Genomic DNA, 21,480 nt, shown 5'->3' with positions numbered 1-21,480 from the left:
GCACTTGCAGGAGGCCAGTGTGGGTAGGAGCACAGAGGGCTTTTTTGACATATCCAAGGTGACCTTTTGACATATCCAGTGTGAGCTGTGGTAGGTGAGACAGCTTTTCACTTATCCTTAAGGAGCATTTCCTTGTGGGCCCAACGAAGAGCGGATTGTATGAGACTCATGAGTCCCCTGAAAGTAAGTAGGGAACGGGGAGGAGAACACTGCAGTGACACAGGAGCCTGGAGACACTCACTGCCCTAGGGAAGGTCACCTCTGGAGGGTGAGATGTTGCTTTCCGTCTGCTTTCTATCTTCCCTCCGGGCCGGAGCAACTCACGGGGGGGTTACAGATTTTCCTCCCAAATAATAAGGATGCAGACAGCGCTTCCTCGCCTCTCACAATCCCCCTCTCCCCACCCACCCTGCCCGGAGCGCTGCCGCGGTCTTCTGCTGAAAGGGAAGCGCCGGAGCTGCGCAGCAGTAATTCATCTCCCCGCCTGCACTGACGGGCCCTCGGAATGTGATTTCCCACCCTCCCGGGTGAGGAGTTGCTCACCAGGTGCACAAATATACTCGGGACCGGGAGCCTTTAAGCACTTTCCTATGATGCCGACACAGGGCGCCCGGGAAGGCTCACGCTGGGAACCCGCCCCCGGGCTGAGGGCGGCAGAGCGGGGCAAGATGGCGGCAGGGGGCGTGCGGTACTTCTGCACTGCGGGCCGGGGACTGGAGCCCTTCCTGGCGCGGGAGGTTCGGGAGCGGTTCGGCGCTACGGAGGTGAGGGAGCAACCGGTGCCAGTGCCTAACCAGGGTGGTCCGGATCGGTGGGGAGCGCGGCCGTGTTCACTTCGCGTCTCCGAGCCGAGCGGCCGCGGTGTGGGTTGTGCTGCCGCCTGCGTGGAGACCCACGGGTCTGGGCTTGGGTCTGCATCAGAAAGGGTCTGTAAAGAGCGTCTGGTGCCGGTCCACGGTATCTGCCCCTCGGAGAGGCCGTGTCCCCTCGTCAGCCCCGCTGAGCTGCGGTCTGCGCTGCCCTCCTCATCTTCTTCCTCTTCCATCTCCCTGGGGGGCGGGTGTGGGGGGCTGCGGGAAGTGCTGCCCGAAACACCTTCCCGCTCTGGTTTCTGTGTTTCCCCGGAGGTGGACTGCGTCTCAGGAAAGGTCTTCTTCAGCACAGGAGCGGAACCGGGGCAGCTGAGGAAACTCAAGTCTGGAGAGCGATTGTTTTTGCTGCTGAAGAAACAGCCCCCGCTTGGGGTGTCCGGCAGCAAAGGTACAGGCGCGGAGCCCTTCCCTCGGGTGTGCAGGAACGTGTAGCCTCAGATCATGTCCCCCCCTTACAAATTAATGCTTTATTGTATTTTATTTATCCCCTAGCAGCTGTAGTTCTAACTGGCAATAATACATTCTGAAGTGTCTTTCACCCAGGTGAATGCTTTCAATGCTTTTTTATTTTTTTTTTCCTCCGAAAATGGCCTTTAAATGGTTTAAAATAGCTATCTTACAGCTTATATTCTGCTGACACAGTACAGACATATTTGTAAGACACACATTCCTTTCCCCTCTCCTCCTCTCTTCTTCCAAAAAAGAAGCTACTGAAATGACATTCTCTGTCAGTGTTGGAATAAGAATGTCACGTAAGGTGGATTGGTCTCAGTATGCTGGTGGGATTTTATTTTGGACATTATAGATAGCCTTCAGCTTTAAGCATCAAAATTAGCTTTGATTCTGATATTTAAAATGAGAAATAGCAATACCCTTTTTTTTACCTCTTGACCAGCTTCAAGGTTTTTAAGTGATTTAGCCTCTGTATTTCTCATGCCTCTCTTGTAGATAGCTCAAGAGGACTATCTCCAGGTTTAAATTTTGGTGTGTGTTGTAGACTTTGCAGAACTGATGGTGGACTGATGAACTGAGACATTTCCTTCGTAAAAGAACAAACTTGTGCTTCCTTTATGTGAGCTGAATCAGTAATTCACATTCATTTCTATCTTTCACCCCTGGAGAGTACCCCACATGTCTAATCCTGGCCCAGGTGCTTTTTGGGGTGGATGGCATGGTCCTCTGTCCCTGAGAATGACTCTGAGGTGGTCTGGTTTTCTAGAACTGCTGAATTCTTGTGTAAAATTTGGCCCCTTCGCAGAACCCCAGCTTGATTCTTCATAGCTTGTAATCAGATGGATGTCTGTGTCTCTGCTGGAGAGCTGAGCTGTGCCTGTGATCATTGCTGTGGCAGTTCCTGGGTTTGCTCATGACTGAAATCTGAACACAGTCTCTGTTAACAGGAAAATCAAATGCTGTGACTGAACTACTTAACCTGAAATTGCTTTTTCTTGCAGGGAAAATGCTGCACGAGATTAAAAGCCTTGTCATGGAGGAACCAAAGTGTTGGCTGGATGTTCTCTCTTTTTGGAGAGAACTTAATGGAAGTGAGGGGAAAAAAGAGGATGTCTCTCAAGAAAGCCCATTGCCTCTGAAGAGGAAATCAGAAGAAGAGACAAATATTGCAGCTAAAAAGCAGAAGACAGAACAAGTGAGAAAGACTGTGTCTGAGGAATGTCAAGTGGAACTTGGAGAGAGTTGTATGGTACCAGAGGAGAAGAGTGACCAGGACTGCTGCACTGAAAGCAAGACTTCCTTAGAAGACACTTCCAAAAGCAGTGAACAGGAACCTATTGCAAATGAGCACCCCAGCTTCAGTTTCAGAGTTTCTTGTCGTTGTAGTGGAGCAATTGCCAAAATACTTACTTCACAGGTATGTTAGTTATCTCTGTTTTAAAAGAATTAAGCCAGGGTGAAGGGAGATGTGTAGTTTATTTGTCCTATAAATTGTGTTGTATGTTTTAGAATAAGAAACCGATCTAAGATTTTAATGTCTTTTCTCAAAAAGGCCTTTAACCTGTATTTGCCTTAAAAAGTGGAAATACCAAGGCTCTTATTAATTTGGCACTGTTGGGCACTGCCACCCTGAAAATTCTTCAAATCAGTGCATTTGTCGATGACTGTAAAAAGAAGGCTTAAACCCTAATCTTTGCAACTTTGGTGGGCTTTGGTTGGGTACTGGGGAGAACTTGTTGCCCAGGAGGGTGGTGAAGCATTGGAATGTGACATGGTGGGATGCATCTTGATTCTTGGGAGGGAGTGGTGGTGTGGAAACTTCCAGTATTCCTTTCCATCCTGCACTCGTTCCATCTATAATACCTTTCTGCTGTGAGGAAAATAAAAAACAAAACAAACCTCCAAACCTGTGCAGTTTATGTAGACTTCTCTTACTAACAGTAAGTAGTAGAGAACAGTAGTTTAACTAGATTTTTTATTTTTCCTGCTAAAACTAGTACCTTGGGAAGGTGGGATATGTGAGCCTGCTAACATGAATGTTTGCTTAAATCTGTGCTGTGTGTTTGAACTGCCATACTCTGAAGGTGGAGCTTTCTAGATGCCACAAAAGCATTACAACTGAGTTGCAGGTGTGTGTTCACAGATTACCTCTTAGGTAATCAAATTTACAGCCATCAAAAATATTTTGTGTGTGATATGTAATGTTAAAATGATGACTTCTGTTGTACCTTGGCACTCCAGCTGAGTGATAGTCATTTTTGTTCTGGGGTGTGTTTGCTCTGCCCCATTCTCACTCCCTCTGGTGTTATATCTCGTCTGGTCTTTGTTTGAATTGGTCTTCATGGAATAATAGAGACTGTGACTTTTCTGTGGTGTTTCTGAGGACTGTGTAGTCAAGGATGTGATTTTTAGTTTTCCTTATTCTGTAATTTTCACTGCTGTGACTGTTCTTCCCCCTGGCAGGAGATTGGAAGAGCCATTGGCATAGGACTGATGAAGCAGTTTGGGTGGCGGGCTGATCTGCGGAACCCCAGTCTGGAGGTAGGGTGCTGTCTGCCAGATGGGCTGTTGCTGCTTCTGGAATTGCCCCTGATACCTTTGGTTCTGTTCTCCCTGCCCTTTGCACTCAGGACTGTGGCTTCTCTCTATTTGTCTTCCTGCTGCTGAATTTAACCTGAAATCACCTGGCAGTACCGAGCAGAGGTTTTTGGTAGCCACTGTGTGCGTGCCTTCCAGAGAACTTAAAATAAACACCAGAATGTGTTTATTTTAATGTCCCTGAGGGGATGGATCCACACAGGCAATGTGTCAGGATCTGGCATGCTCACAGTCTGCTGAACCATGAGCTGAAAATGGAGATCACCTGAGCCATTGGGCAGCTCAGCCTCTGCAGGGGAAGGGAGACAGCTGCAAGATCATCTTCTCAAGGAACTTGACTTTAGAATACTACTTATTATGGAAGAGCCTCCTAGAGCCTGTCCCTGACAAGCACCTTGCTAAAGGCACCCTGCAGGCTGTCTGTAGACCTTGGAAAGGGCTCATTGCTCTTGACAAGATGTTTCTCCATCTCCGTGCTTGGCCTATGGAAGCTGCACTCAGCACTGGTGTTGGGAGCTCGGAGGCCTCTAAGTCAGTGTCCTGGGTCTGGTTTTCTTAGGCTGTGCATCAAATACTGCTTTGCTGAGTCTCCAGTTGGGCTTTTGTCCTTGTCCAGATTTTTTTCTCTGAAACCATTCAAGTGCTGAGGACTGACATATTGCAGAAGCATCATGTTTCTCTTTGGGCTGTCTGATGAGGGACTGCATTCATGCAAGATCTTCTGGGGAGCTCAGTCATCTTTTAGGATGATCTCTATGGGACAGGAGGACAGTTTCTTTGAGTTACTTGTATTTTGGAAGGATTACCCACTTTTGCATTCTGTCTGAAATGCCCCTTAGTGGTATTTGTTCTCTGTGTGTGTCTAGATAGCTGGGCACTATTATACAGTGAATAATCTTTTCCTGCTCAGCATAAATGGTTTTGTAACTAAAAATATTCAGTGTTAAAAAATAAGTTTCCTTAGAAATTCACTTGTTTGCTGATGAATTCCTGGCTGACAAAATTCCCTTCCCAGTTTGCTTAAATATTAAATCCTCTTTAAAATAGCAATCAGACTATCTAGTGCTATTTCTTCAAGTTATTCTTAATTGCCTAAATTGTGTGTTTTTTCTTAAAAACTAAGAGCATCAGAAGCATCTTTTGTGTCTGGTTTAAGTGAGTTAAAGCTATTGTTATGTCAGGTTGTGAGTTTCTAACGCATCTTGTTTCCTCTTTCAGATCTTCGTACATCTTAATGACATTCATTTTGTGGTGGGGATTCCTCTTTTCAGGTAGGCATTCTTCTCACCACATTTATGTTGGAATGGGTGTAATGTCTAAATAGTCCTGCTGTGCACTGTATGTATTTTCTGGTGCAAGATTCACTGGGCTGTCCCATTACTCTGATGGTCTGTCTGGAGCTCTCCTGAGCACATAGGCCAAACTGTGCTGTGAGTTTCGGATAAAAGCCGACTGTGGTTTCTATCTGTCTGTCTACAGATCTGCCCAGTTCATTTGTTTTTTATCAAGATATCACATGGGCTTTTCTGGGTGGCTGTGCCATTACCTGACATTGATTTTTAAATTTTTTTTCCCTGTCTGCAGGCTTCCATTGGCAAACCGAGAGTACATCAGCACAGCAGGACTGCGGTCAACAGTTGCATGGGCCATGGCATCACTGGCTGAAATCAGGGTGAGTGAATGTTCATGGCAAAGATGCAGAGGCCCAGAGGAAAGAGGGGTTGCTGCTCATCAGGGCTGGAGCTGGAAGCTTTGAAAAAGTGTGGTGATTTTAATGCCCCATGCTATAATACCTGTGGAGAAGATTTGCCTTACGTGTGATCAGAGTGCACAGTCAGCTGCTGTCTGATCAGTTATCTGCTGGGATCCCAGGTCCTTCTCAGGAGAGGTGCTGTTCCTCTTATTAATGTGTATGTCCAAATGGCAGGGCTTTTTTTTACTGTCCAGGCTTCAAACCTTGTCTGGGGTTGTTCTCCTAAGGGAAACAGAAGCAAGTCTGATGTTTTCCACAGATTAGTTTGGTACCAACATCTATCTGCAGTACAGACATAATTTGTTTCTCTAAATGTCACCTCCAGGTTGGATGCATGCATGGGTTGTCTTTAGTGAAAGTATTAATGCCTATTACTATACTCTCTTACAAGCAATTTGGCTTTTGTAAACCTTGTAATCCTTGCTACTTACACTGTGGGTGTATGTAGGTCATCTGTACATCCCTGAGTGTGTACTGGGAGAGGAGTCTGTCTTGCTTGGGATGCAATGACCCCTTTAATTTTGTAGGCGGGCGCCTTTGTGCTGGATCCCATGTGTGGGCTGGGAACAATACTGCTGGAAGCTGCTAAAGAGTGGCCCGTGAGTATGACAGTGGTAACAGGAGGGACCTTTGCAAGATGGCTTGTAGCTTCATGAAGAAAAATCTGTACCACAGTTGTACCAAAGTCCATTACTGGAAGGTGGAGCCAAACTGATCTTTCTAGGCAGCTGTTAAAAGTGTTGCAGTATGGATATTCCTCCACAGGAATGTGCAACTAAGTCCTACTTACTGGGGGAGGTGGGTGCTGGCAGCCCTGTATTTATACCACAGGGTTTGTGAGGGGGACCAATAGATTTTTAAAACACTCTGAGCTCACACTGGGAGTAGAGCTGTCAGTGTGACAGTACAGTCGGTTGTCAGTATTAGAGGCAGTGTGGCTGTCTGTAGCGAGCTGGGATCCCACTGTTGGAACATAGTCTGAATATTTCTGTATCTCCTCCTTGAGGAGGCTGGAGTTCAGAGGGGGAGAAGATAGCACAGAGTCCCCCCATTCCACTGTCTTTTGTGTCTTTGTAACATTGATAGATCTCCCAGCAAGGGGTTTGTGGTGGGAGAGCTGTGTGACCAAAGTAGTTCTGAGAAGGGCTTATAAAATAAATACACCTGTGTGTCAACTAAATTACTTTTATTTCTTTCTCTGAACAGGAAGCCTATTACTGGGGTGCTGATATAAGTAATTCACAGATAGAGGGTGCAGATGTGAACATTAGAACTGCAGGCTTGATGGACAAGATTGGGTTACTTAAAGCTTCTGTAAAAGGTATGTCTGTAGGCTTTCCAAATGAGACAAGTTTGGGGTTTTTGTCATTCTTAGGTTCTCTTGAGGTGATGTGTAGTAACTCTCAACAAGTAGCTGAATAATGGCTCCAGTACCAGTGAACAAGTAATTATTTGTACTCTCCCCCTCTGAAGACTGTCAAGAATAAACTAATCAGAAGACAGTTAAAATAATAATTGTCAGACATGGGCAGTAATTCTGTCTTTATGGTATGCACAAATTTAGCATTAAGAGTACATACCATGTGGGAGTTTTTTGTGCCTAATGGGAACACAGCAAGGACAAATCCATATAAAATGTCAGATGTGATTGAATGTACCAGATAAGTAATAATGGGGACTCATTAAGCCGCAGTTGAATTGTCGAAGCTTTGCAGTAGGTGAATTTTAAATGATGATGCCCTTTTCCTGGAAGAGGGAATCAGTTAATGAGTTAGTCTAAGGAGAAGGTAATAATTTTTTACTTCATTTTGTATCTCAAAGCCTGAATCTAAATTAGTCCTTTATCAAATTCATGACTGACAGAAGCTGTCTGTTTTTCTCTGTGTATGGATGATGCTTATTTTGTTTATCTTGAAATATTCATTCTTTACCAGAATGGTAAGAAATATTATTTCTTATGGATCTAAATCTAGATAGCTTTATTTCTTACTTTAAAACTGTGATTGTGCTTGGCTTCTAGCATAGTGGAAGGTACTTTGATGTCAAGCTTTTCTACTATTGAACAAGTACTAAGTGTCTTTTTTTCCTTGGTCAGAAGCTGTTTTTTTCTGCATGTTTTGAGAAGGACTGTAGGTAACTTGCCCTTCCATTTGTAAATAAAATTGATATAAAGTTGTTCTCTTAAGTGTTGATCCAAGGAATGTCCAAGAACCATCTCCAGCCAGTTCTGAAAAGGCTGTCATGGAGTCACAGTAGGGTTTAGGTTAGAAGGGACTGCTGGACATCTCTGGTCCTGTCATCTGCTGGGAGTGAGGCTAAACCCAAATATTGGCCAGGTTGCTCAGGGCCTTGTCCAGTTGAGTTCTGGGAATCCTGAGTGATGGAGAACCCATAGCCTGTCCTTTCTCATGCTGGCTACACTCCGTCCGGCACAGCCTGCTTTGTGCCCGGCCTTCATCACCACAAGGGTGCAGTGCTGCATCATCGTCAAGGGAACGGAGTGTTGCCAGGATGCAGAAACTGTGTCGATACTTCAGTGACACTGTTTCTGACAGAACCTGAGTGGTTGTGGCTGTAACCAGAGAGGATGGAGAGGAATTTAACTTGGGATTCTTTACCCTTCGTACATGTGCATCTGAACATTTGCAGTAATTGAAGTGTTTGCAAGCTTTGCTCTTCTTTTGCCTTTGGTTTGTGAAGGTGTCCTGTGTGTTGAGAAGTAGCAGTTAGTTCAGAACCATGCAGTCTCCAGTTTAGTTATAAGAATCTTACTCTCATACCATCAGTGGCAGGGAATCTGTGAGCTAAACCACCCACTCATGTGTTTGTCTCTTCCCAGTCTGCACTGGGTTGGTGGCTTTGTAGTGTCATTTGTGAGGACAAGTGCAGAAGGAGCTGAGAGTCTGGGTGCATAACCCACAAAAGAGATGGCAGATAATTTTGTAAGGTGAATGGGATTTATTTTTTAGATAGTCATGTGTAAAGACCTGCCTTTATCCTGCAGCATTGCCGTTGCCTTCAGAAAGCTTTGATGCTGTGATTTCGGATATTCCATTTGGGAAGAAGTTCAAGATCACAAGAGACATCCAGCTTCTACCAGATATTCTCCAGGAAATGGAGAGGTATGAGTATCCTTTGCTACTTGGTTCGTGATCTTAAGTGTCACGTCAGCTCTGAGTTTGCTTTATTCCAAACACTCTCCAGCTCTGCTGTCTGATCCTGTGCAGTCTGTGAGAGTCTTTGACTCATCCCTTAGAGGCTGCTGTGGATTGCCTTGCAAGCTATGGAGGTGCTGATGGCAGCACAAGCTGATGAGGAATGAACTTGTGTGAGCCACACTCACAAATAGAATAGAATTGGCTGGGTTGGAAGGGACCTCAGAGATCAAGTCCAACCCTTGATCCACTACCACTGCACTTACTAGACCATGGCACAGAGTGCCACATCCAGTCTCTTTTTAAATATCTCCAGGGACGGAGAATCCACTACTTCCCTGGGCAGCCCATTCCAATGCTTGATCACCCTCTCCGTAAAGAAATTCTTTCTAATATCCAACCTAAACCTCCCCCGGCACAACTTAAGACTGTGCCCTCTTGTCTTGTTGAAAGTCGTCTGGGAAAAGAATCATAGAATCATAGAATCATAGAATCCTAGGGGTTGGAAGGGACCTCGAAAGATCATCACCCCCACCCGGCTACACCCTCCTTTCAGGGAGTTGTTAGAGAGTGATGAGGTCTCCCCTGAGCTGCCTCTTCTTCAGGCTGAACAGCCCCAGCTCCCTCAGCCTCTCCTCATAGGATCTGTGTTCGAGTCCTTTCACCAGCCTGGTTGCCCTCCTTTGGACCCGCTCCAGGACCTTGATATCCTTCCTAAACTGAGGGGCCCAGAACTGGACACAGTACTCGAGGTGTGGCCTCACCAGGGCTGAGTACAGGGGCAGAATCACTTCCTTGGACCTGCTGGCGACGCTGTTCCTGATACAGGCCAGGATGCCATTGGCCTTCTTGGCTACCTGGGCACACTGCTGGCTCATGTTCATCTTCCTGTCAATCCAGACTCCCAGGTCCCTTTCTGCCTGGCTGCTCTCCAACCACTCTGTGCCCAGCCTGGAGCTCCCCATGGGGTTGTTGTGGCCAAAGTGCAGGACCCAGCACTTGGCCGTGTTGAACCTCATCCCATTGGAATCAGCCCAACGCTCCAGTCTGTCCAGGTCCCTCTGCAGAGCCCTCCTGCCTTCCAGCTGATCCACACTCCCCCCCAGCTTAGTGTCATCTGAATTTGGTGATGATGGATTCAATCCCCTCATCTAGATCATCAATGAAGATATTGAACAGAACTGGGCCCAACACTGATCCCTGGGGGACACCACTAGTGACCGGCTGCCAACTGGATGCAGCCCCGTTCAGCATCACTCTCTGGGCCTGGCCCTCCAGCCAGTTCCTAACCCAGCACAGGGTGCCCCTGTCGAAGCTGTGGGCTGACAGCTTTTTCAGGAGGATGCTGTGGGAGACGGTGTCAAAGGCCTTGCTGAAGTCCAGGTAGACCACATCCACAGCCTTCCCCTCATCCACCAGGTGGGTCACCCGATCATAAAAGGAGATCGGGTTGGTCAGACAGGACCTGCCCTTCCTAAAGCCGTGCTGGCTGAGTCTGATCCCTTGCCCATCCTGCAGGTGCTGTGTGATTACACTGAGGATGATCTGTTCCATAACCCTGCCAGGCACTGAGGTCAGGCTGACAGGCCTGTAGTTTTCTGGGTTCTCCTTACGGCCCTTTTTGTGGATTGGCGTGACATTCGCCAACTTCCAGTCGTCTGGGATGTCCCCAGTGAGCCAGGGCTGTTGGTAGGTGATAGAGAGAGGCTTGGCAAGCTCTTCTGCCAGCTCCCTCATCACCCTTGGGTGGATCCCATGTGGTCCCATAGACTTGTGGGGATCCAAGCAGTTCGACAGGTCACTGACTGTTTCCTTCTGGATTACAGGGGGGCTGTTTAGATTCATGTCACCTTCTATAAGCTCCAGAAGCCATCTGTCCTCAGGATAACCTGTCTTACCTGTTGAAAACTGAGGCAAAGAAGGTGTTAAATTCCTCAGCCTTTTCTTCATCTTTGACAACTATATTCCCACCCGTGTCCAGTAAAGAATGGATGTTTTCATTGCCCCTCCTTTTGCCATTGATGTATCTGTAGAAGAACTTTTTGTTATCCTTCACATAGGTGGCGAGATTCAGTTCAAGTTGTGCCTTTGTCTCTCTAATTTTCTTTCTACATGACCTAACTATATTCCTAAATTCCTCCTGAGTAGTTAGCCCTTTTTTCCATAATCGGTAGGCCCTCTTCTTAACCCTCATTTCTTTCAAAGTCTCCCTGTTCATCCAGGCCGGTTGTCTTCCCCGCTGGCTCGCCTTTCGGCACACTGCTCCTGTGTTTTCAAAACTTGCTCCTTAAGTACGTCCATCCCTCCTGGACCCCTCTGTTTTCAAGGGCTGTTTCCCAGGGTATACTCTGGACTAGTCTTCTGAATAGGCCAAAATCCACCCTCCAGAAGTCCAATGTAGAGGTTTTATTGACGACCCCCTTTGTATTCCTGAGTATTGAAAACTCTGTTATTTCAGGATCGCCGAGTCCCAAACGTCCACCAACCACTACATCTCCCACCAGCCCCTCTCTGTTTGTGAAAAGAAGATCAAGAGGTGCTCCATCCCTGGTAGGCTCATTTACCAGCTGGAGCAGGAAATTATCTTCTATACACTCTAGGAATTTCCTAGACTGCCTCCTCTCTGCTGTGTGGAGTTCCCAGCAGACGTCCAGCAGGTCAAAGTCACCCACGAGAACAAGGGACGACGATTTTGGAACATCCGCCAACTGCTTGTAGAATAATTCATCACCCTCATCCTCCTGATTGGGTGGTCTGTAACAGGCTCCCACCGGGATATCAGCCTTGTTTGCCTTCCCCCTGATTCTGACCCACAGGCACTCCACCTTACTATTACCAACTTCAACTTCTACAGAGTCAAGAGACTCTCTAACATAGGGCTACCCCTCCACCTCTCCTACCCTGCCTGTCCCTTCTGAAGAGCCTGTAGCCATCCATGGCAGCACTCCAGTAATGGGAGTCATCCCACCACGTTTCTGTGACAGCGGCTACATCATAGCTTTCCTGCTGCATGATGGCTTCCAGGTCTTCCTGTTTGTTGCCCATGCTGTGTGCATTGGTGTACATGCACTTCAGCTGGGCTGCTGGTTTGTCTCTTAACTTGCACTGTCCACCCTTGAGCTCCTTTCTGGAGTGACAGTACAGTCAAGTGTTCTTTACAAGACATGATGGTGACAATAAGGAGAAAGCAGAGGATGAATCAGACAAGCTTAAAGCACAGCCAGACAAATAAAGCAATAATCCTTTCTCGGTTGAGGTCTGCTTGAATAAAATCATAGGATTTTGGTTTGGGTTCACAACAGGACTTTTGCCAAGCTGCCTTGGCTGGAGGGGTCTCGGGCCATGAAATGGTGGTATGCATTTTCCTTTCTGTTCAAACCATCTTCCCCTCTCTTTCATTTCTTGGCTTAAAATAAGCCTTTTCTGTGGGCCTGGTCTTTCACAGGTGTTGATTTTGTTCAACTAATGCAGGAATGTGGCTGGAAGATGTTGAGGAAGGTGAGGTAGCTCCACTGGATGTCAGTGCAATCCTTTGTCAGCTTGCACTGACCACCCAGCCCTTTGACCATGCTTGTATTCTGGCCTCATTTGCTCTGTTGGGCCATCCTAAGCAAAACATTTCCTTTAGAGGTGGGGGTGAGGAAGGGACCATTGCCATAAGAACTCCACCGGTTAGGCTGTTTGATCCACTTACTGTGAGCAGAGCCAGGATAGCCTTTTTCTTCTGCTCTTTCAAAGCCAAGTGTAATGTTTGCTCCATGTGCTAAGGAAAATGGATTTCCTGGGCTTGGAAGCTATTAAGGATCAGTGAAATACAGAAAGGACAGATCTTGGGAAGTTTCCAAAGGGAAGAAAACAGCTTCAGAATTGCAGACCCTGTTGAGAAGCTGTTGCTGCCTTTGGAAACTGGTGGGGGCTCATTTGACCCAAAAATAGGATTTGAAGGTGATACTGCCCTCAGCCCTTGGAAGAATACTAAGAGGGGAAAAAATTATTCCATCTTCCCTACCAGCCCAATGGAAAGAACTCCTGGGGCCAGAAATGTTTAGGTGTCAGGACAGGGCCCAGTTCTTCCTTCTAGGAAAAGTTATAAAGACAGGGAAGTTAAATTCCACTTGGAGACACAGCTTATTGAGTTGAACTATGACCCACAACATGTTTAGGTGTTTTGTTGAAAGAAACTGCCATCTGAAGCAGCAGCAGTAGTGTTGAGTTCTGCACAGATATACGAATGCCAGGCAGGCTGAGCACTTAACCTTTATTTCTTTTATGCAATTGACAGAGTACTTCGTGTTGGAGGCACTATTGTGTTGCTGCTGAGTAAAGATCTCCACAACCGCATGGATGGCATTACCAGGTGTGCTGAAAATGAGCCTTCCAATGCCATTTCTGAAGGTGCAAGTGAAACCACCTCTGCAAAAGCCTTCAGTATTGATGGGAATTCTTCCTCCGTGGTGAATGGTGTTGAAGACTCCTTTCTCAGCAGCCAACAGAAACATTTTGGGTCTCTGGTGCCAGATGGCATCTATGGGGTTAGCCTGGGAAGGACAGATGCTTTCATACACAAATACAGGAAGATCTCTAGTGCTGTGAATTGACAGCTCTCCTGCACAGTGCTGAAGTGAACCTGAATCCTGATACACTTGAAAAGCATCGAGGCAGTGACCCAGTGGAACTCTGCTGATCCAAATGAACCCTGTGCCACTTGTTAGCTCACCATGCTTTCTTTGGATGTCCTAAGGTGTTGCTTTTCCCTCTTTGGTTTTTAAGAGAGGTGGAAGATCTCTGCTAGTCTTCCAGATGTTTTACTGTAAACATATTGTAATGAGACAGAGTCCCAAATCCATGTCTAGGCAAAGCCTCTCAGCACTGGGAGGAGTCTCTTTGGGAAAGGAAGCCTTAATTTGCAGATCTACACAAGACCAAATTGTGGTAATGTGAAATCTAAATGGATTTTCACGTTCAGCAGTATTTTTTAGGAATCATATCCTGTCTGAAGAAGTCCCCAGCTCTTTTTGAGGGGTGGATGTATGCTTTATCTTTCAGCTTTGTATTTCATTTTAAAGCTTGTTTCTGCTGAGATTGCAGTGTTGCTATTGGCATATCTTGGAGTGAAAAAGAAACCATTTTCTATATTAATTCTTTGCATCATTTGCATGTGTGCTAACAGGGATGCTTTAGCTTTTTAGGGTGAAGAGACTGATTTCTATTTAAAATCATGCTTTTCTTTCTTGTTAGTGTTACTTCAAGGGCTCAATATGGAAGATGGAAAAACTTGCCAAATGGATGAACAAATTACAAGTGACTTCTGCCTCCAAAGAAGCATATGGATGTAGCAAGACGAACCTCTTTTAGGGCATGGCACTTCAAGGTCCAACCAGGTGTTCCAGCGGAGACTCACGAGTAGTCTCCGAGCCTATAGCCCTCAGGGTTGACTAGCCTGGATCGGTGCTATTGCTCTGAGAGCAACTGATCTCTCTGCTGGCTAGCTCAGGACTGAGCTGAGCCTGTGAGTTTGAGCCTCACCTTTTATTGGCCCCCTAATCTTGCTCATGCGCATTTGGGGCCCCGCCTTCATCAGGCACAGGTGGGCTTAACACAAGCTCACGCCCACTCCCTGGCAATTAGTGGCACCTGGTTGCCTCATTTCACTACATATGGAAAAATTCTCCTTAAAACAGAGAGGTCTTAGCAATTTGAATAGATGTAAAAAATTGCTGAGACCTCTCTGTTTTGAGGAGAATTTTTCCATATGCTTAGTATGGAGGTAACAGCAGTGTGTCTGGGGTTGCTTGGGCTTTTATTTTGCTTTTTGTCTTGTAGTTGTGTGTTGCCTGTTGGAAGTGTTACTTTATCTGTACACTTTCCACAGCGGTCTCTACTCTGGACATCTTAGAATTTGAAGTTTGGGCAGACTGAACTGTGGAGACTTGAAGGGAACATGGATATCAGTCAGACTGATATGATCCTGCTGCTGTGAGTCCTGCTGTTTAGCTGGTACCAGGGATTGTGCTAAAGCACTACAAGGATGGGGTTTTAACTTAAAACAATATTTTTATTGCTATTTGTCCCCCCACTCAAGTTCAGCTTTCAAAGTGGTCTTAGAGAAGATGATAATGAGAACATCACAGGAAAGGTAATGGGTAAATTGTCCATGCCATGTGCTCTATAAAAATACACTGTCAACAATAATGTGTGTCTGCTAACTGACACAGATGAAGCTTCATCTGGGTTGCACAGTTCTTCATGTACTCCAGGGACATAATCACTAGACATAACATTTCTTTTTTTTCAGTGGGGGTCTGAAAGACAGATGGTTATTAAATTAAAAAAAATTTTTAGCGAAGCTCTCTTGCTATGATGGATAGCTAAGATGTTAATACTAGAAAGTTCGCAGAAGTGTAAGTAAACCACAGGAATTAAAATCTGTTCCATTGTCCACAGATGTCTCCTTTCAAGACTGTTAAAGTTAATGGAGAAATTGAGTTACTACTTTGTGGGATGGCTGATGTATAAAACACAATGATGTACATCACACACTGTGATGTAACAAAACACAGACAAACTGCTAATAGTGCTTCTTTGGAACTGAGCATTCTTCAGTGTTGCATATCACATTGTCATTTGCATGGAATTTTTTCTCTGTCTCAATAAACTTACTTGCCAAGTAATTTAGTTTCATCTAAATTCTAGTTGATAGCAACATTGTCTTTCTGATTGTGGTTATGTGTCAGGAAAATTTTTGAATTTTACCTTATATCAAATTTCCTCATCCCAAATGACATCTCCTAGAAAGTGTGAAGATTAATTTGTGCTGCCTGCATGTCATTCCTGTCCTGTTTCTGTATTTCAATGCTGCAAAGAATTTAATTGTGTAGGGAGGCCAGCAAAGTGTAAAGGAATGTTTCCTTGGTTGTGAAAAAGAGGCGCTGTCCTGTCCAGTTTCAGGAAATATTCCTAGAGTTAAATGAGGTTATTGCATAATTTTGGTTGCTCAGTATTTACCTCATCTGTCATTGCAAAGACTTTTGTGTGTCATGGTGTGCATAATTGCTGTTTGAATAACCCCTGCTCTCAGGAACTGTGTAATTGATGCCATTCTTTTAGGGTCTGAATTACAAGTGCTGCACATGGTATTCTGACAGAAACTATACTAATAATTTATATTGTTTGTCAGCATTCTAGTACTTTTAGTTTTTGTGGTAACTGCTTTGAAGCATATTCAAGGTGATGATTCTTTTCTTCATGTGCTTAACTTGTATCACAGCAAATCTTGGGAAAAAAAGAATTATTGTTTTGTTTTAGTAAAGATTGAATTTCATTTAGCATCTCATAGGTGTGGACACTTCCAGAGTTTTTCAGTATCTTGGGAAGTGAAGGGCCCTTCCTTTACTTTCCTGTTCACTGAAATTCAAACAGTTGTGGTAAGCAGTAAGACTGTCGTTCCTGCAAAGGTATCTACTATACCAAGTCTGCCTTATTTCTGTTCCTTTTGTCATTTATGGCTGCAGACACTCAGTGAAGACACAGAACTCTTGTGGGCTTTGGTTTGCTTTGCTTGAGGTAATTAAAAAAAATGAAAAGCTCGATTTTTCTTCTTCCCAGCCCTTTCACATGAGAGCTGGTTTTGGTGAGGGAGGTCATGTATTTCTCAGCTTTGCTACTTCACACTGAAGCTCTTGGATTCTGTGGGTATCTCTAGGGAACACCCAGTGACTTACTGTTTTCTATCCTCTATTGTGTCTCTAGTTTCTGGTAGTGCTCTTGTGTGTTGCTGAATAAGAATGTGCCCAGAACAGATGAACCTGAGTCATCTCCCATTTTGTAGAGTCCTACATGCAAATCTCTTCTCTCCAAGTCCATGCCATGCTTCTCTTTCCTGGGATGATTCACTAAGGCATCAATTCTTCCACAGCTTTGCTTCTTCTGAAATCTAAGTGCCTTTTTGTTGCATGCTTTTTGAAAGGCATGTTAGTCTGTCTTTCCTCTTGACTGACTCTACAGCTGTTGAACCTCCTTTTGAGTTTGCTAGGAATAAATTGTGTATGTTTTGAAGGATCTCTGTTTCACCTTACCTTGCCTTAGCTCTGGCACTCAGTATAATCCCTGGGCTGGTGCAGTTAGCTAACTAACCTGGCTGCAAAGGACATAGGTGTGTTTCTTCTGGGCTGGAGAGATGAATCAGCTCCTGGCGGAGTTGTGGGGTTTGAGAGGCTGAAGGGGAGTAGAAGTAAGGGAGTTGGGAAGCTTTTTGGGTGCATTTTCCTGAATAGCTGAGATAATCCATGTCAGGAGGGCTGGCTGTGCCCTGGGACCAGTTATCCCATGAAGTAGCAACTTGTTTAGAGATCACTCATCTGCATTTTATTCGACAGTTCAGATAGGTAGTAGTCAAAACCAGAAGCTCCCTGCAGTTACTGTCTTAAGACTTTGCTTTTTATACACTTTATATTACAAACTTTCATTTGAAAGGCAAACAAAAATTTGGCAATGGATTTATCTTCTTAGACCTTGAATTTTATGCCTGTACTGGCTCAGCTACACAGACCTTCCCTTTTCATGTGTCTGCTTTTATGGTATTTATTACGGGCAATGCTAAATACTCACTTTCCTCCTCCTTTCCTTGTTTTCCCTCCTTTTCTTTTCAGACACACTCTGTGTCTTTTGCTTGGTTGGTGTTTCCCAACAGATCCCTTCCCAGTTCTTCCCCACTCCATTGCTCTTTCCCTCCTTATCAGACCTTTCTAATTGTGAGGTATTCTGGTTAATTAATTTTTGTATAATGGAATAACAACAAACCCTCTGTTTTGGTGGCAGGTTTTAATACAACATCTTGATCTGATATCCTACTGCTGTGACAGAGACAGTAGCAAGTATTTCTGTTTAATTAGGTAGTACTTCTTCAGCTTGGTTTATTGGCTGGTGGATTTTTTTTAAAACTCCTCCCCATATAGGGCAATCTAGATCTCGAGAAGAGTATCATTCCTTTAGCTGCTGGTAAAAATGAGGATCCTGGTGTGGTTTTCCAGAGCAGACATTGTGTAAATGCTGTACACATTTAATATTGTGACTATGTGTAGATGCAGGGACTGAAGACCAGTCTGCTTCTGGAAGATCTGTGTAATACATTCCCATTGACACAGTCCATTTGTATAAATGGGCAGGCCAGTTGTACACCAGTTTTGATTTCTAGGTAGATCATGTTGCAGTGATGAAAGGAAAACAGAAGCTACATTTTGTCAAATCTGCTTCTGATGGAATTAGTTGCAGGCTCTTCTTTAGGGAAGCAGGGATGGGAGGAAAAACTCCTAGCTATTGCTGTTAACCTCATCATCACAACAGCTGGGAGGAAACAAAAAATGAACATGAGCTTCTTTCATAGAATCATAGAATCATAGAATTGGCTGGGTTGGAAGGGACCTCAGAGATCATCAAGTCCAACCCTTGAAGCACCATTGCGGTTGCTAGACCATGGCACTGAGTGCCACATCCAGTCTCTTTTTAAATATCTCCAGGGACGGAGAATCCACTACTTCCCTGGGCAGCCCATTCCAATGCCTGATCACCCTCTCCATAAAGAAATTCTTTCTAATATCTAACCTAAACTTCCCCTGGCACAACTTAAGACCATGCCCTCTTGTCTTGCTGAAAGTTGTTTGGCAAAAGAGACCAACCCCCACCTGGCTACACCCTCCTTTCAGGGAGTTGTAGAGAGCGATGAGGTCTCCCCTGAGCCGCCTCTTCTCCAGGCTGAACAACCCAGTTGTTCAGTTGAAATGTTTGGTTCTGCCAGCTCAGAAATGTTGACATTCTTCTCCAGTCAGCTACTCTTTATGAGTGCTCTAGTCTCAAAACCTGTAAGTAATTGTCAACTTTAGTGTGATTATGCTAAATGGAAGCATAAGGCAGTGTCCTAAACATGCTGAGGTACAGTATGGTACGCAAGCATTCTCAAATGAAGAGTCAGAACCAGCTCCAACATGTGTTGAAAAGTATCCAGTACTTCAGTCTTTCTCAGCTTCTCATTCTTGTGAACTTAGACAAGGAATTGTTTCACAACTGAAGATTTCAAAGGTGTTTGATGAGGTGTAGTAAACCTGTCAAGGTTACCTAATCTTCATCCTTTGCAAGGAACCCTTGTGTGACTGTAATCAGGATGTTCTCTTTTACGTTTTGTTTTGGTTTTTTTATACTCAGATTAACAAAGGCAATTCATATTCTTACTAGTGACAGCACCTACAATGCTGATAAACAGGTCTTCCAGTTTTAACAAGGCTCCCTGATGATCTCAGGTCTTTGTTAACAAGAAAAATTACTGAAGCTTTAATCTCAGAGGTTTAAAAAAATTCCAACCTTTGGTGTGTTTGTTTCTTGCTATGAAAATAACATGCTGGTAAAAAAAATAAGAAACAAAAATCTTCTTAATCCTCAGTTGTGCCACTTCACTGTTGCCTTCCTTCTCTGGTACAGATAAAAGGAACTCTCTATTTTTTTTGTTTTTAATATCTTTAGGATCTTAATTCCACCATTCACTGATGAGTGGAGACCCTGCTGCCATCAGTGGGGTGAGCATATTATGACCTACAGGGAAGGCTACCAGAGAAAACTTACTTTTTAACTGTTCTTACCACATTTTATCCAGTTTGGACTGGCTTTTACAGGATTCCCACTGGTCTTGGGATCCATCCATCCATAACCATCTGCCTGCCAACTGCTTCCAAATGGCAGTACTCCCAGCATTGCAGAAGAGCCTTGCCACACCAAGGAGCAGTGGGAGGTTTGAGTCTGTCCATGCTAGGAACTAGCTAGGTAGACACCAGAATACACACTGCATTTATTTCCAGATTTTATTGCTGGCTATTTTTATAGCCTTAGGGTTTTTAGGGTGGTTGAGCAGTGGAACACGCTTCCCGTGGAAGTGATCACAGCACCAAGCCTGTCTGAGTTCAAGAAGCATTTGGATAATGCTCCCAGGCGCATGGTGTGAATCTGGAAGTGCCTTACACAGGGGCAGGAGTTAGACTTGATGATCCTGATGGGTCCCTTCCAACTCATCAGATTCTATGATTTTGCCCACCCTCCCTTTCCTCTTGTGGTTCCACAACCAGCTTTCAACTTGCCATGTTAAGAATTAATGCCTTGTACAGCATTTGGTGGCTGCCATGGCCAGTCAATAAAAAGTAGATGAGGAGAAAGCAAAAGCAGCACTGGTCTCACCCCTATGCCCTGTGTGGGGTAGAGTGGGCATTGCATTTAATGCATCAGTGGTCCAGCATACTGCAGCTCTGAGTACCAAGACTCCCCTGGGCAGAGCCCTTAACATGAACATGAGCATCCCCAGGCACTGCTCATGTTAAGGGCTCTACAGAAGTGTTTGCAGAGCACAAAACTGCTCATGGCAGCTGCTGGAGACACCAGCCCTTACCTTCCATCACTCCAACAGAGCTGAAGCATGGCAAGCCTGGGGCACACTAAAGCCATTGCAGACAGGTAGCAGGAATGAAGGCAGAGTTTAGAGGCTGGGTGAAGCCATCTGAGGCCAGATGTGGGCAAGTCAAACAGGAGCCACATCGCTGAGCACACTCAGGAGCTCAATGAGCTCGTCAGACCCTTGGGGGGGTATCTGATACAGAAACATCCTCATTCCGGGCTAAACAGAAAAAGCTTTATAAATATTTTATAGAAATCTACATACAGATATCAATATTTACAGACTAATAAAATGTCAGTATTTTTATAGAAATGTAATTCATTAAAACACGTCCATTTAAATAGAACTATGGGCAGTGCTGTGCTTGGAGCAGTGAGCATCACATTCTGCAGAGGCTGTCGTGATTTGAGCCTCTGCTCAAAGTTGGTATCAAAGGACCAGGTGGCTGCTCGCTCCCCCCATCACGGGATGGCGGGGAGGAAATCCACCTAGAACCTTGTGGGTCAGCGTTTACAGTCACAGGCAAAACAGATTCAACTTGGGGAAAAAATAAATTTTGTTTCTCATTAATCAAAACGGGTCAAAGAGAAAACAAAAGCCAGAGCTTAAATACTTTTTCCCTACCCCTCCCTTCCTCCTGAGCCCAAAGTACTTTGCTCTGGTATCTTTACCTCCTCCTCCTCTCTCGCAGCAGAGGGGGAAGGGATTAGGGTTTACAGCCTGGACATCACAGGCTGTTGTTTGCCGCTCCTTCCTCCTCGGGGAGAAGGATTCCTCACAGTCTTCCCCTATGCCAATCCAGGGTCCCTCGCAAACCCCTCCAAGGTGAGTCCCTCCTGCCAGGCACAATCCCTCAGGAGCAAACTGCTCCAGGATGGGCGGCCCTCAGAGCCAAGGACTGCTTGGGGAACAGTCCCCTCCACGGCTGTAGGTCCGCAACATCTGCTCCGTGATCTTCCACGGGCTGCAGGTCCACAGCTGCTCCTGTGGGGTCCTTCATGGGTGTCAGGTCGACAACAAACTGCTCCACCATGATCCTCCATGGGTTGCAGGGAAGGGGATGCCGTCTCACCATGGGATGTAGGGAGGAATCTCTGTTCAGGGCAACTTTCTCCCTCTCCTTCCTCACCCACCTTAGTCTCTTTGCTCCGGCAGTGTTTTCTTCTGGTGCTGATTTCTATTCAGAGCGTGTTCTCTCCCCTCCAGCTTTGCTTTCTC

At 45.3% G+C, this 21,480-nt stretch overlaps 1 protein-coding gene across 2 annotated transcripts; it reads left to right on the top strand.

The window, feature by feature from the left end:
- Positions 1 to 635: 635 nt before the first annotated feature.
- Positions 636 to 13,931, top strand: LOC103538606 (THUMP domain-containing protein 2). Of its 2 annotated transcripts, none has more exons than XM_008505011.2 (10): positions 636 to 764; positions 1,128 to 1,260; positions 2,327 to 2,742; positions 3,789 to 3,866; positions 5,142 to 5,194; positions 5,508 to 5,595; positions 6,204 to 6,275; positions 6,883 to 6,997; positions 8,681 to 8,798; positions 13,114 to 13,931. In XM_008505011.2, exons 1-10 carry the CDS (start codon positions 669 to 671, stop codon positions 13,427 to 13,429), a joined length of 1,485 nt encoding a protein of 494 aa, XP_008503233.2. In that variant the 5' UTR covers positions 636 to 668; the 3' UTR covers positions 13,430 to 13,931. The 2 variants fall into 2 exon arrangements, with proteins under 2 accessions (XP_008503233.2, XP_030304546.1); XM_030448686.1 differs by having other exon boundaries at positions 694 to 764; positions 1,160 to 1,260.
- The last annotated feature ends 7,549 nt before the right edge of the window (positions 13,932 to 21,480 follow it).

The sequence above is a fragment of the Calypte anna genome, chromosome 3, assembly GCF_003957555.1.
Source record: "Calypte anna isolate BGI_N300 chromosome 3, bCalAnn1_v1.p, whole genome shotgun sequence".
Taxonomy (NCBI): domain Eukaryota; kingdom Metazoa; phylum Chordata; class Aves; order Apodiformes; family Trochilidae; genus Calypte; species Calypte anna.
Note: the sequence above shows the minus strand (reverse complement) of the source record. Positions and strands in the feature narration are given on the sequence as shown.

What these genes read in the sequence shown, in the direction of transcription:
- LOC103538606 (XM_008505011.2), top strand. Translation starts at nt 669, where the DNA reads ATGGCGGCAGGGGGCGTGCGGTACTTCTGCACTGCGGGCCGGGGACTG. An exon ending in GTGGGGATTCCTCTTTTCAG is followed by an intron (nt 5,195 to 5,507) that starts GTAGGCATTCTT and finishes CCCTGTCTGCAG; the next exon opens with GCTTCCATTGGCAAACCGAG. An exon ending in ACTTAAAGCTTCTGTAAAAG is followed by an intron (nt 6,998 to 8,680) that starts GTATGTCTGTAG and finishes TTTATCCTGCAG; the next exon opens with CATTGCCGTTGCCTTCAGAA.